At 47.2% G+C, this 14,846-nt stretch overlaps 1 protein-coding gene across 2 annotated transcripts in view; it reads left to right on the top strand.

Annotated features, from left to right (window-relative positions):
- The window catches only part of TNRC6B (trinucleotide repeat containing adaptor 6B), a 712,161-nt gene that overhangs the window by 234,175 nt on the left and 463,140 nt on the right, over window positions 1–14,846 (top strand). The window contains exon 6 of one of the 2 annotated variants that reach the window (XM_033929420.1): window positions 2,150–2,494. In XM_033929420.1, coding sequence (XP_033785311.1) covers window positions 2,150–2,494 — 345 coding nt within the window. Of the gene's footprint in view, window positions 1–2,149; window positions 2,495–14,846 lie in introns of those variants that run through there. The other variant, XM_033929419.1, reaches the window with a different exon arrangement.

Below are 14,846 nucleotides of genomic sequence, written 5' to 3'. Positions count from 1 at the left end.
CGAGAGGCTAGATGATAGATGTTGTGTTGGGGGGCAAGTAGACGATCTCAACACCCTCAATGTGGAACTCAGGTGTGTCTGGGTGGCCAGGGGCATTGTCCAATACCAACAGAACCTGAAATTCAATTCCTTTATTGGCCAGGTATTTTCTTACTTCTGGCACAAAATAATGATGAAACCACTCTAGGAACAGAGCTCTGGTTGTCCAAGCCTTCTTGTTGTTCATCCAGTAAACAGGCAGCTGGAACTTATGTTTTCGGCTGTCACTTTCACATTTCGCAGGCCATACCTATGATGGAATTTATCAAACCACCTTTTACTGGCTAGAAGGTCGGTAGATTGCGACATTTCACCTTCTATGTTCTTCAAGTAGTCATATATAGACTTAGCCTTTGCTCTTATCATCACAGAGTCTAGGGGGATTCTCTTTTTGTAGCAATCCTGCACCCACAGAAATGTTGCAGCTTCTGTACGGGAGAGATTGGCATCGCACACAACATGTAATGTCTTCGCAGCTGCTGGTGCCGCTGCCGCAACAGCTTCACGGATTTGTTTTTCATTCTTTTTTATGTACCTAACAGTTGACTAATTTATGCCATAATGTCGAGCAACAGCGGAGGATGACTTTAGTCTCTGAAGCATATTCAGTAATTCTACCTTTTCTTGTAAGGTTTTCACTTTTTTTCCCCTTTTGGGAACACTATCGATACCACTTGAACTCTTGCGCTTTGTAGCTATGGTGGGATCTGTTCCTGAAGGAGAGGCAAGCAGTGATTTCTGGGCTTGGATTAGGCAAGCAGCGATTTCTGGGCTTGGATTATGCAAGCATGCTGGGAAGAAGCCTTTCTCACTATGGATGCTGGGAAGCAGCATTTTTCTCAGTGCACACTGGAAAGCATGGAAGCAGCGAATTTGTGGGAGAAAGCTTGGAAGCAGTGATTTTCAGAGTGAATGGTAAGTGATAAACTTTTTTTATTGGTTCAGTAAAAGGAAAAAGAACCTTAGTGATGATGTAATTTTGGGGGGTGGAGTCAGCATCTGAAAAATCGCGAATCCGCAGACCCGGAAACCGCGAATACGGAGGGAGAAGTATAGACTAAACGAGCCTTGGCATATTACTTACAACTTACTAAGTCACAGAGATCATCTCCTCAACAGTTCATCTCCTTTGATCTCCCTCCATCCCTCTGTAGTAAACTAGGGATTCCTATATGTGAGAATATACTATCTGCTTGTCCTAGGATAAAGCATAGTTACTTACCGTAACAGGTATTATCCAGGGACAGCAGGCATATATTCCCACATCCCACCCGCCTCCCCTGGTTGGCTTCTTAGCTTGCTTACGGAACTGAGGTACAACGAGCCTACGTCTGGCGGGAAGGCACTCGCTCATGTGCGATGCAGGCAGTTGCAAAGTTTCTTAAAACTTAAAGTGACAGTACATTTTTCATACTGTCTGTTCTGGGGCTCCGTGGATGACGTCACCCACAAGTAAGAATATCTGCTTGCTGTCCCCGTATAACACCAGTTAACAGTAAGTAGCTGTGCTTTCCAAGTTGGCTATGTTTTCTTGTTCTGCATAAATGACTGAACAATCTTTTTGACTATGGTGTTGAGCTTAGAATTAGTGCAGAAAATAATTTTACTTGAATGTGTTGCATATTATTGGAAATTTTTATTTGCTGTTTTGAGAAACATCTCCATTTTCTACCTCCATTAGACATTCTGATTATGCGGTTTACCTGGATGCTAAGGTAGATGTAGCTTGTTCTGCCCATAACACAGATCAAATTACTGTACTCTCTGCACTGCAACTCTCAACACACACATCATATATTGAACAATTTTTTCAGAGCAAATTGATGAGCAAACCCCCCCCCCCACCTCTGTCACCCCATTGCTGCAAAACCTGCTGTTATTGTTCATAATTGGAATAAATGTTAAATGGAATAAATCTTTGAGTAATAAATGTAGTTTTTGGTTTGAAGATAAATGAGTAAATGGCACCATTTTTGCTATTTAAGAAGTCAAGTAGTGTTAATTGTATTCTAGACATCATGTTGTAATAGAGGTATTTTAAATACGTATGTACAACATGAGGCAGTTGGGAATGATTGTGATCTTATTTCTTCCTCTCCTTGCTTCCTAGTGCCCGAAGTGACGAAACCAAGTTTAAGCCACCCAACGGCCGCCAGCCCAATTGGCAGCTCTCCATTGCCGCCAGTCAATGGTGGCAGCAATGCCAAACGGGTGGCAGTGTCGAACGGACAACCGCCAAGCGCCGCCCGCTACATGCCTCGGGAAGTGCCGCCGCGATTTCGTTGCCAGCAGGACCACAAAGTATTACTGAAACGCGGGCAGCCTCCTCCGCCATCCTGCATGCTCCTGGGCGGTGGGGCAAGTCCTTCTCCCTCCCCAGCATCTGGAGTAAATCCAAACAACGCACAACCAGCAACAGGAGCACTGCAGCAGGGTGACAGTGGGACTGCACCAGGTAATGAAGTATAGGTGGAAAAGAACCATTCTGTGGTGCTATGTTTTTTTGGTTTTTTTTTTTAATGTCTGCAAACTAATAAAATGAAAGCTATTCCTTAAAAAAAAATGGCAGCTAGTTGAGTGTAACATGTTTTTTTGTTTTTTTTACATATAGAGCTGATCATAGTTTGTGACCCCTATAGAATGGTCTATATGTTAACACATTTTATATTAAAAAATGATTAGATGCTACTGTAACCCCTTATAAGGGGTTTATGTTCACAATGTAACACTGGCATTAGAGCCGACTAGCGCAGTACTAATGCTGGCATTAATATGCTCAGAGGGCTTTAACGTAGGAAACAACGTGTACTAGAGATGGCCGAAAGTTCTATTTAAATGTAGTCAAACAGATGTTAATGAGGTCATTTGCTGTGTCCTCTCAATGCTCAGAGAACAGTCTACAAACAAACCCTGCTCTTACTGCTGGAAAAATAATGCCAGCTCAGAGCTGGCATTCACGGGGGTTTAAAGAGAGGATTTCTTGTGATTTCTCTTTAAAATCTGCTGGTTTTCATTTGTTTTGGAAGTGAAAGAAAGCTTTTAAGCTCTGGTACTGAAACAAATTGATGCGAGTCTGAGCAAAAGAGAGCACATGTTAGTGCCTGTTTTCTGCATTTAAATATAAGCCTGTTAAGTGGGCAATACATTTTAAAAGCAATTCCTTAGCAACAGCAGCAGATGAATCCAGAGACTAGTGGGATAGGACACATCTACCAGCAGGCGGAGATAGATAAACTGATTAACAGGAGGTCCTATTGGCTGGCACTCCTCCTGATTCTCCAGTATGATCTATCTCCCAGCAGGGGAAAGTCGCTATTCAACTAGCTCCTGGATTCTGGCTTTGACTGGAACTTTATTTTCTCCTGTTGAGGTTTCTCTTCAGTGAGACTGCCATTCTGTTTCTCCTGTTGAGGTTTCTCTTCAGTGAGCTGGCAGTGCTATTTCTCCTGTTGAGATTTTCTCTTCAGTGAGACAGGGGTGTCCGGCTGAACGGTGCCGGCTTTAGGGGTTACACCTGGGCCCCCCCAGGTCCCTGCCTCACCCTCCCTCCATTGATTGAGGGTCTGACTGGGTCTCCGTTTTTTTCTTCTTTCCCATCATTGTTTAACAAATAAAACTTAAAAAAAAAAAAAAAAAAGAAAAGAAAAGAGACCTCAGTTCTTCTATTCTGGCCTGTTTGTGCTGCAAACCGGCTCTCACCGGCTTCAACCGGCACTATTCAACAGCTTGAGAGTGGCTTTGTCTGTCGGTGTTTGCAATGCAGGTTCGGCGTCCTGTGAGTACTGCATCTGTTATTTTGTGTTTTGTGCAGTTAGGTTTCAGTTCGGGCCGTACTAATGTTTGGTATTTCCAGTGTGTGATTATGTTTTTTGGCGGGCTCCGGTTTTGTGTTTTGCAAGCCGTTGCATGCCTGCCATATTTCCCGCGCTCGGACAGTGTGCACTTCTTTTATTCTGCTATCGGCTGGGTCTTTATGTTTCCCGCGGCTGTACTTTTCAGCGGGAATGAGCTCTTTTGCTGTCGGCAGGGCCGCAGCGTTTTCTGAGGCCGGACTTGCGGCAGGACCGAGCTCCTTAGCTGTTGGCAGAGCCACAGCGTTTTCTGTGGCTGAAATTTTCAGCGGGCCCAACTTCTTCGCTGACGGCAGTGCCGCAGCGTTTCTCGAGGCAGTTGTTTTCAGCGGGCCAATCCCCTTTGCTGTAGGCAGGGCCGCAGTGTTTCCCGGGCTGTCATTTTCAATGGGCCGATGTGTCTGGGTTTTCAGACTTCGCTGAGTTGGCTGTGAATTTTTGTTCTGCATTACAAAAAACAATACGAAAAAAAAAATAAAAATAAGCATCAACAAACTCATGATAATACTAATTTGGCAGGTATTCTCACTAGTGGGTGATGTCATCCGACAGAGCCCCGACACGGACATCTTGAAAGCATGTCTTGCTTGAAGAAACTTAGAAGTTTCGAGATGCCCGCACCGCGCATGCGCCAGTGCCTTCCCGCCCGATGTACCGGGCGTGTCTCCTCAGTTCTTTTCTTTCCGCGGAGCTGAGAAGTTTGTACTTCATTCTGCGCTGACTGAAATTCAGTTTTTGCCTTCTAATTACCCGCGTTTCTGTTTCTTTCTTTGATTTTATTTCAATTTTACTTTATTTTTCTAAAAAAAAAACAAAAAAAAACAACTTAAAATTATTTCTTCCGGCGGTTCGGCCGTGCCGGCCTCGTGGCTGCGGCCTAGCGGCTTCGACCTTGCAGCGTCGATTTTCCGGCCTATGTCCCGACCAATCACCGGTTTTAAAAAGTGCAGCAAGTGCCAGCGTGCGATTTCGCTGACGGACCCACACCGACGCTGCCTTCAGTGTCTTGGTCCGGAACACGTTCCGAAATCGTGCCGGCCTTGTTCCACGTTCACTGCGCGCTCGTTTAAGCGGCGCTGCTTGCTCTGGGAGTCGATGTTCAAGATGGAGACTGCCAAGGACATCTCTGCTACTGCGGCTGTTGAGGTTTCGCCGGTCCGTTCGAAACCTGCATCGACGACTCCTGCATCGAGCATCGTGAAGCCCGCATCGTTCACACCGGCTTCAGCATCGTGTTCAGCATCGGCGCCTGCTTCCGTCTCCTCGGTTCAGGTACCGCCTTCCACTGTTCCTCCGGTGGTCATCAAAGTGCCTAAAGCTAACAAGCAGAAGCACTTGGCCACGAAGGAACGCGAAGACCATACTGGAGGACCCCCTTTCGGTGCGGATCCCTCCATATCGGCTTCGCTTCGTTCCCTGCTAGAAGCTCAGTTTGTCGAGCTTATGCGCACTATGGGACCCCGGCTTATCGCCAACATTCACGGTGAGCTTCCGACCCCGGTTTCAGAGGGCGGTCCGCCCCCTCCCCCTCCTCCTCGTCGTTCAATCTCTCTACTCGACGAGGGGGATCGGCGGAGGGCGGCGGAATCCTCCAGGGGGGCTTCCCTTCCTGAGATGCCACCTTTGGAGCCCATCACACCTCCACGCCAACAGGGTGCTAGGGCGGCTCCTGATAATCGTAGTCCTGGGCATACTGCATCGCAGGAGGAGTTCTTCCGCACTCCATAGCTCCTCGGTGGCCCAGACAACCTTGGTTCTCCCTTCTACTTCAACTCAGCAGCAGGGAGCCCATACTTCTTCCAGTGTTTCCTTCACTACTCACTCAACATCAAGGTTCACTACTTCATCCCAATCTGCAGTCCCTCCACCTGACAGCTTGGTTCCTTTCAACATAACTCCTCACCAGTTTTCTCAAGCAGTGAGGGAGGTCTTGGAGGCTTCCAGGAAGCCTGCTACTCGACAATGCTACTCCCAAAAATGGACTAGATTCTCTTCCTGGTGTATTTCCAATGCCACGGAACCTCAGCGAGCTTCCCTTTCTTCTGTATTGGACTACCTTCTACACCTATCTCAGTCTGGTCTCAAGTCTACCTCCATACGAGTCCACCTGAGTGCTATTGCGGCTTTCCATCAGCCTCTACAGGGGAAAACTTTGTCTGCTCATCCTGTGGTTTCCAGATTTATGAAAGGGCTTTTCCATGTCAACCCTCCTATCAAACCTCCTCCTGTGGTTTGGGATCTCAATGTTGTCTTGTCTCATCTCATGAAGCCTCCGTTTGAACCTCTCAACAAGGCTCCACTTAAGTATCTCACCTGGAAGGTGGTTTTTCTGGTGGCTCTCACGTCTGCTCGCCGCGTCAGTGAGCTTCAGGCCCTAGTGGCGGATCCACCGTTCACTGTATTCCATCATGACAAGGTGGTTCTTCGTACTCATCCGAAATTCCTGCCTAAAGTGGTCTCTGAATTTCACATCAACCAATCCATCGTGCTTCCAGTGTTCTTTCCAAAGCCTCATTCTCATCCTGGGGAAGCTGCTTTGCACACTCTGGACTGTAAACGTGCTTTAGCTTTCTACTTGGATCGCACAAAGCCTCACAGAACTGCTCCTCAACTTTTCGTCTCCTTTGATCCAAACAAGTTGGGACGACCTGTATCGAAGCGCACCATCTCTAACTGGATGGCGGCTTGCATCTCTTCCTGCTATGCCCAGGCTGGATTATCCCTTCCCTGTAAGGTCACAGCCCATAAGGTCAGAGCAATGGCAGCCTCTGTAGCCTTCCTCAGATCGACACCGATTGAGGAGATTTGTAAGGCTGCCACTTGGTCCTCGGTTCATACATTCACCTCTCATTATTGTCTGGACACTTTTTCCAGACGGGATGGACAGTTTGGCCAAACAGTGTTACAAAATTTATTTTCTTGAAATTGCCAACTCTCCCACCATCCCATTGGGGTTAGCTTGGAGGTCACCCACTAGTGAGAATACCTGCCTGCTTGTCCTGGGATAAAGCAATGTTACTTACCGTAACAATTGTTATCCAGGGACAGCAGGCAGCTATTCTCACGTCCCACCCACCTCCCCTGGGTTGGCTTCTCTGCTAGCTACCTGAACTGAGGAGACACGCCCGGTACATCGGGCGGGAAGGCACTGGCGCATGCGCGGTGCGGGCATCTCGAAACTTCTAAGTTTCTTCAAGCAAGACATGCTTTCAAGATGTCCGTGTCGGGGCTCTGTCGGATGACATCACCCACTAGTGAGAATAGCTGCCTGCTGTCCCTGGATAACAACTGTTACGGTAAGTAACATTGCTTTTTTGTCCAGCCGTTTCCTGACCTTCTGCTCTTCATTCTGAAGGGATCTTGGCTTCTTCCACTGACTCTTTGGGCTTTCTCATGTGGGGGAACACGCTATGATATCCAGTCAGGGGGCTTTGGACATTTTCAGGATGCTTGCCTCTTTGCATCCTCATCCGCTTTTGGTTCGTTCTTGGGGTCTCTATGTATTGCGCTTCCCTTTTTATAGGTTACTGTTCCTTGGGGCAGTTCTGTCAGTCCTTCCGGAACTACGGGGAGGTTCTTCCTCTTACGTCCTGGTGCCCAGGACGAGGGAATTTGGTCAGCCTGGGGGCTGGATCTCATTGTGCTGGCTTAGTTTCTCTTTTCTGGCGTGTCACTGGGAGAATATTTCCATGTTCGCTATGGACATCAAATCTGCCCTAGGTTCGCTTGCTTCTCTTTGAGCAGTGCTTTCAGTTTTGGCCCTTGCCATTTCGCCTGGCCAGGGCTTCCCGAACCTTTTGGATCGGGTGGGCAGTGGTGGCGTTGTGGCACGAACTGGAGCATCACCTCCTTTCTTTCTTGGCTGACTGCTTGATTTGGGCATCTTCCGGCCGGGTCAGGTGCCGTACACCTCGAGAGTGATTTCTTTTCTTCAGTTCTTTGGATGTGGCTCCTCACGTTTGCATGGCGCTCTTTTCTCCTGTGCTGCTTATTTGGATATCGGGCTGCTGTTCTTATTGTTCTTGGAGAGCGATGTGTTTCTTCCCAGAAACTAGGACAATGGGTTTCGGTATCCTGTTTGCCTTCTTCTTCAGTCACTGAGACCAACCGTATGGACTTCGGTTCAAGTCCTGGGCTACATGGGGCTGCCTCCACTGGGGTCTTTGGCTTACTTTCGCATTGGACCGCTTCGGCAGTCGCTTTTATTCCGGTGGTTCCTGCTTTCTCTGGGACCTAGTTGTGTTATTTCATCAGCTCCTCCAGCGTCACTCAGTATAATTTGGTGGCTCGGCGAGATTACTCTTTTCAAGGGCATGCCATGGTCTTTGCTGGCCTTGCTCGCTGTCGCCGAACAGCCAAGGCTGTCGGGTTCAGGGGCTCAATGCCTTCATGCCTCAGCTCATGGAGTCTGGTCTTAAGAAGCGCCTCGGTACTTGTTCTTTCTGCTACTCTGCCTCCTGATCAAGCTACCGTTTTCAGAGTTTCAGATCATTTTTTCAGAATGCTGCTGACGGTGTTTTCGGTCAGGATTAGAATGGTGGTTGTTCTCTACGGCTGTGGCAGTTGCCGAGTGATATTGTGGTTCTACTTCAATGGGTGGAATCTCATTTTCCTCTTCTTTTAGCGGATCATTTTATGGGGCAGGAAATGTGTTTGGATGGACTTTCTCGCCACATACTCTGAGCATGACCATCTATTGTAGGTTTCAATGTGCAATGCTGTGTATGCCTTTCAGAACTTTCACTATACTATTTGGTAGTGGTACTGCATTCTTCTGCATCCTTCTCTCTGTATAAGGGTGAAATATCCTGGCCTTGTCTTGATATTCAATGTTTCCTGCCTTCTTCCGCAGGCGAAGGAAGGGCCAGTCAGAGGGGGTAGCAGGGTTGCTTCTTTCTCCTTTGTCAGTATTTTTCCCTGGCTGATGATTGGATGGATGTGCCATCTCATGCTCACTTTCGGGGCGCAGTTCTTAGTCCTTACGGTGCGGCTCTGAGTCTTTCGTCGGCCGAGCTGTGAGCTTCCTGGGTTCTCTGGATGGATTTCATCGGGTCTGATCGACCTATGGCTTCGACCTACTTTGGTGTTACGACCTCGCTTTTGCACAGTCATGGGTGACGTGTGAGGGTTCTGTGATGCAGATTCTTTCTTCGCTTATCCGGGCCATACAGACGTCTTCCCCTGTGGCTGATACTTCCCTTGGGTGGCTTTTCCTTTCTGGGAGGCTTCTCACCATTAGCTCCCTTCCTGAGTTCCAGTGAAACAACCTTTGATGACAGATCTGGCTGCTCATTTAGCGGGAGCTATGGCTGCTTCTTCGGCTGAGCCTCGAAGGTTTTATGTTTGGGGAGATATGTCTTGAGGCTAATTGCTCTTTTGATCATTCCTTTTCTATGCAATCCTGGTTGCATGTGTCAGCGCATGCTGAGCCTGATGTTGCTCCGCTCGTTGTGGAGATGGGGTTAACTTCCCGCCCAGATTTAGGATTGCTTTGCTACATCCCACTAGTCTCTGGATTCATCTGCTGCTGTTGCTAAGGAAGGAAAAATTATGTTCTTACCTGTTAATTTTCTTTCCTTTAGACGCAGCAGATGAATCCAGAGCCCCACCCATTTCTGGTTTCTGTTTCGTGAGTTTCAGTAGTTTAATTGTGGTTGTTCGTGGTCTTCTGTGTTGCTACCTTTGCATTTTCTGATGGGAAAGAAGTTTTTTTTCTTACATGCTAAGTATATTACTAATTCCGGATGCTTGGGCAAGGAGCGATACTGGAGAATCAGGAGGAGTGCCAGCCAATAGGACCTCCTGTTAATCAGTTTATCTATCTCCGCCTGCTGGTAGATGTGTCCTATCCCACTAGTCTCTGGATTCATCTGCTGCATCTAAAGGAAAGAAAATTAACAGGTAAGAACATAATTTTTCCTTTGAAAGGCTCAGAAGAACAGCACTGATGTGTGCTTTACTTTAGGATTTTTCTGGCTCACATGGACAAGAGCTGCACTTGCGGGACTTTTGCACACCACTGTATCACTTGGCTTGTTTGATGCATTATCTTATTTAATTTTCCATTCTACTATCATATGTTCAGTTATCCTAGGACAAGCAGGCAGCATATTCTTGACATGTGGGTGACGTCATCCATGGAGCCCCGTCAGGGACAGCTTTTCAAGCAAACTTGATTGAAGATCTCAAGTTTGCTAGTGCTGCACCGCGCATGCGTGTGCCTTCCCACTCAGCTAGAGGGCGCGTCTCCTCAACGTGGTCTTTAGTTCTTAGTTTTCTGTGGAGCCAGAAAGTCCTGTCTCTCTTCTCTGCGATCCTAAGTGCCTTTATTGCACCGCAGCTTCTTTTCTTGTTTTCGAGTCGGAAGTCGTTGTGCTTTGCATCTTTATTGTTTTATTGCCTTTTCAAAAAAAATAAAAATAAAATAAAAATAAAATTTTTTTGTTTTTGTTTTTCACTTCTTACGCGACTTGGGGATCCTGGTTCTTCTGTGGCCGCTCGGCCTCGAATGTGCCATGGCCCTCATTCCATACCTTATGTCCCAGCCTCTAACCGGGTTTAAGAAGTGCACGCAGTGCAGTCGGGTCGATCACCCTACGGACTCCTGCCCTCGTCGTGCCACCTTTCAGCCCGGGCTCTTCGTCGGCATCGGGAGAACATAACATAAGAACACAAGCAGTGCCTCTGTTGGGTCAGGCCAGAGGTCCAGAAGTCCGCACACACGGCGGCCCATCAGGTCCAGGACCTGTATAGTAATCCTCTATCTATACCCTTCTATACGACAAAGAAACAATAAACCCCAATGGTTCACCGCGTAGATTTCGCACCTCATTAAGGAAAAGAAAAAAGCGTTTCTCTCCTACAAGCTCATGGAGAAAAGAGAGGCAAAAGTAGAATATAGGATCAAATGGCAGTTAGGGAGGCAAAACTTCGAGTGGAAGAAATTCTGGCAAAAAACATTAACAAGGGGGACAAATCCTTCTTCAGGTATATTAGTGACAGAAAAAGGAACACAGGCGGGATAGTACGCCTTAGAAGACCGGACGGAAGTTACGTGGAAGCAGATTCCGATAAAGCCGAACTACTGAATGAATACTTCTGCTCAGTCTTCACCTGTGAGGCACCGGGACACGGTCCGCAGTTGAAGGCAACACAAAGCACAGAAGACCCGTTTCAGAATTTTGAGTTCACACCAGGTGAAGTTTACAGTGAACTGGCAAGACTCAAGGTGAACAAAGCCATGGGACCAGACAATTTGCACCCAAGAGTGCTCAGAGAATTGAGCGATGTCCTGGCGAAACCGTTGGCTGAGCTATTCAATCTCTCCCTAAGTAAGGGGAAAGTTCCCCTGGACTGGAAATTAGCTAATGTCGTTCCTCTGCATAAAAAGGGTTGCAGGGCAGAGGCTGCGAATTATAGACCGGTGAGTCTCACATCAATAGTGTGCAAACTCATGGAAACACTAATTAAAAGCAAATTGGACACGATCTTGAATGAAGGGAATCTTCGGGATCCCAGTCAGCATGAATTCACCAAGGGTAGGTCCTGCCAATCCAATCTCATCAGCTTCTTTGACTGGGTAACAAGAAAGTTGGACTTGGGAGAGTCTTTGGATGTCGTGTACCTGGACTTCAGTAAAGCTTTTGACAGTGTCCCACACCGCAGGCTGCTAAGCAAGATGGAATCGATGGGGATAGGAGAGACACTAATTGCATGGGTCAATGATTGGTTGAGTGGCAGACTTCAGAGGGTGGTGGTTAATGGTACCCTCTCTAAAACATTGGAGGTGACCAGTGGAGTGCCGCAGGGCTCGGTACTGGGTCCACTCCTTTTCAACATATTCATAGGGGATCTGACTCCAGGGCTTCAAGGTAAAATAACACTATTCGCCGATGACGCCAAACTATGTAATATAGTAAGTGAATGCAGTTTACAGAATTATATGGCGCAGGACCTGCTTACATTGGAAAGTTGGTCCTCAACCTGGCAGCTAGGCTTCAATGCTAAGAAATGTAAGGTCATGCACCTCGGAAGCGGAAATCCATGCAGGACGTACTTCTTGAATGGAGAAACTTTAACTAGGACTTCAGCAGAACGAGATTTAGGAGTAATCATCAGTGCAGACATGAAAACTGCCAATCAAGTGGAGAAGGCTTCATCTAAGGCAAGGCAGATATTGGGTTGTATCAATAGAAGTTTCGTCAGCCGAAAGCCTGAAGTCATAATGCCGTTGTACAGGGTCATGGTGAGACCTCATCTGGAGTACTGTGTGCAATTCTGGAGGCCACATTACAGTAAAGATGTGCGCAGAATTGAATCGGTTCAGCGGACAGCCACCAGGATGATCTCGGGGCTCAAGGGTCTCTCGTACGAAGAGAGACTGAACAAATTGCAGCTCTACACTCTCGAGGAACATAGGGAGAGGGGAGACGTGATCGAAACATTTAAGTACCTCACGGGACGTGTCAAAGTGGAAGATGATATTTTCTTTCTCAAGGGACCCTCGGCCACAAGAAGGCACCCGCTCAAACTCAGGGGAGGAAAATTTCATGGCGACACCAGAAAGTATTTCTTCACAGAGAGAGTGGTTGATCATTGGAACAAGCTTCCAGTGCAGGTAATCGAGGCAGACAGCGTGCCAGACTTTAAGAATAAATGGGATACCCATGTGGGATCCCTACGAGGGTCAAGATAAGGAAATTGGGTCATTAGGGCATAGACAGGGGGTGGGTAAGCAGAGTGGGCAGACTTGATGGGCTGTAGCCCTTTTCTGCCGTCATCTTCTATGTTTCTATGAATTTATATCTGCTGTCTATATTTTGCAATATGGTCCCCTTTTACTAAACCGCAATAGAGGTTTTTAGCGCAGGGAGCCTATGAGCGTCGAGAGCAGCGCTGGGCATTCAGCGCAGCTCCCTGCGCTAAAAACTGCTATCGTAGTTTAGTAAAAAGGGAGGGGGTGGGTATTTGTCTATTTTTGTATGGTTGTTACTGAGGTGACAGTGCATAGAGTCATTGCTTTGACCTCTTTGAAAAAAACCCCGGAATAGGAATGATAATTAACAATTCTATGCGTACAGTGTGCGTTGTGGTTTTTTTAAAATTTTATTGTTAGTAGATCATTTTGACTTGGTCATTTTAAAAGTAGCTCGCAAGTCCAAAAAGTGTGGGCACCCCTGGTCTAAGGCTACTAAGTCGAAGCACACTCACACTGCCTCGAAGGAACCTCAAGCCAAGGCAGGTGGTCCGGTATCATACGCGGCTCCCACCTTACCGGCTTCTTTCCAGCTTCAGTACCTTACTATTATGGGTCCTAAACTGCTTCCTATTATCCTGCCTGGGCATTCAGCAGACTCCCGCGAGGTCGAGCTGCTTCCTATGTCCCAGTCGGAGTCACACTCTTTGCAGGGAGCAGAGTCTCTGTGAGTGTCTGGTCTGCCACCTAAGCACGAAAGGCAAGGAGTAGATTCTTTGCGAGTGCATCGACAGGATTCCTCATACTCAGCAAGGAGCAGAGTCTTTGTGAGTGCATCGAGGTTCCTCCCCAAGCCTCTGGAGCTTCAATCTACAGCCTCTAGTCCTATTCATACATTGGCATCGGCTGCTCCCGTCTCCGAGGTAAAATCTCCTCGATCCTCGAGATCTGGTTCTAGACACAGTTCTCACCATCGTTCGAGGCCTTCATCAAGGCATTCTTCCAGGCATCGTTCTTTGCAGGATATACCATCTTCCTCGAAGCCTCGCTCTACTCCAACCTCGACCAGACCACCGACTCCTCATTCGAGGTCTCTGATGCTGGACCTCGAGGATATTCCGGTCTCGATTGCCTCGTCCAAGTCACCAGGTTCCTACGAGACTTTCTTCCATGCCAAAGCTTCTTCTTCGACATATGCTGCCTCGATGTCTTTGAGTCCTTCTCGAGACAAGGCATCGCCGGATCAGTTATCTTTTTCATCTTTCATCCGACAGATGGCTGTGGATTTCGATGTACAATTGAACACTGGCTCTAAATATTCTAAGGAATATCTCAAAGTCATGCGTCTTCCTCAACCTCTGGCAGAGTGTCTCAAGCTTCCACTTCACAAGCTTTTGGACCAAACTTTTGCTCGATGCATGGAGACCCCCTTTTCCATCCCAGCAGTTGCTGGAAAATTGGACTCGAGGTATAAAACGGTGCATCGCAAGGGATTTGACAACTCACAGTTATCTCATCTAGTTGAATCTTCCTTGAAGAGATCCCATCCTTCCAAGGTCTATGCCACAGTCCTTCCTGGAAGGGAGGGGAAAACTATGGACAAATTTGGACGTCACATCTACCAGAATGCTATGATATCCTCTAGAGTTCTTAATTATAATTTTTATTTCATTACTTATTTTGAATTTCTTCTTTCTCGTCTGCTGAAGTTTTTGACTTATATGGACAATCACATGCATTTTGAGTTTCAAGAAGTCATTGCTTCTTTTTCTCAGCTACGTCTCCATCTCCTGCAATCAATTTACGATGCCTTTGAGTTATCTGCCCGAGTGGCTGCCTGCTTTGTGGCTATGCATCGTCTTGCATGGCTTCGTACCATTGACATGGACCCTAACCTTCAAGATCGAATGGCTAACATTCCTTATCAGGGCAATGACCTCTTTGACGAGTCCATCGAGGCAGCCACTAAAAAATTGTCTAATCGTGAAAAATCGTTTGCTTCCATTGTCAGACCTAAACCTAAGCCAGCTCCTGCTAAGCCTGCACGCCCTGCTGTCATCTATCAAAGGCGTTTTGCTCCAAAGCCGGCTTCTAACACTTGCCCTCCTCTGAAAAAACAGCCATCTCAGAAGCAACAGAAATCCCAACCTTCTGCTGCACCTAAGGCTTCTCAGCCTTTTTGACTGTTTACTCCAGAGCATAACCTCCACCGTCTGTCTCTGTCTTCTTTTCCCCCTATTGGAGGTCATCTCCATCATTTT

This window comes from Geotrypetes seraphini, chromosome 2, assembly GCF_902459505.1.
Source record: "Geotrypetes seraphini chromosome 2, aGeoSer1.1, whole genome shotgun sequence".
NCBI classification, from domain to species: domain Eukaryota; kingdom Metazoa; phylum Chordata; class Amphibia; order Gymnophiona; family Dermophiidae; genus Geotrypetes; species Geotrypetes seraphini.
The sequence above is the reverse complement of the archived record's forward strand: the minus strand, read 5'-3'. Positions and strand labels throughout refer to the sequence as shown.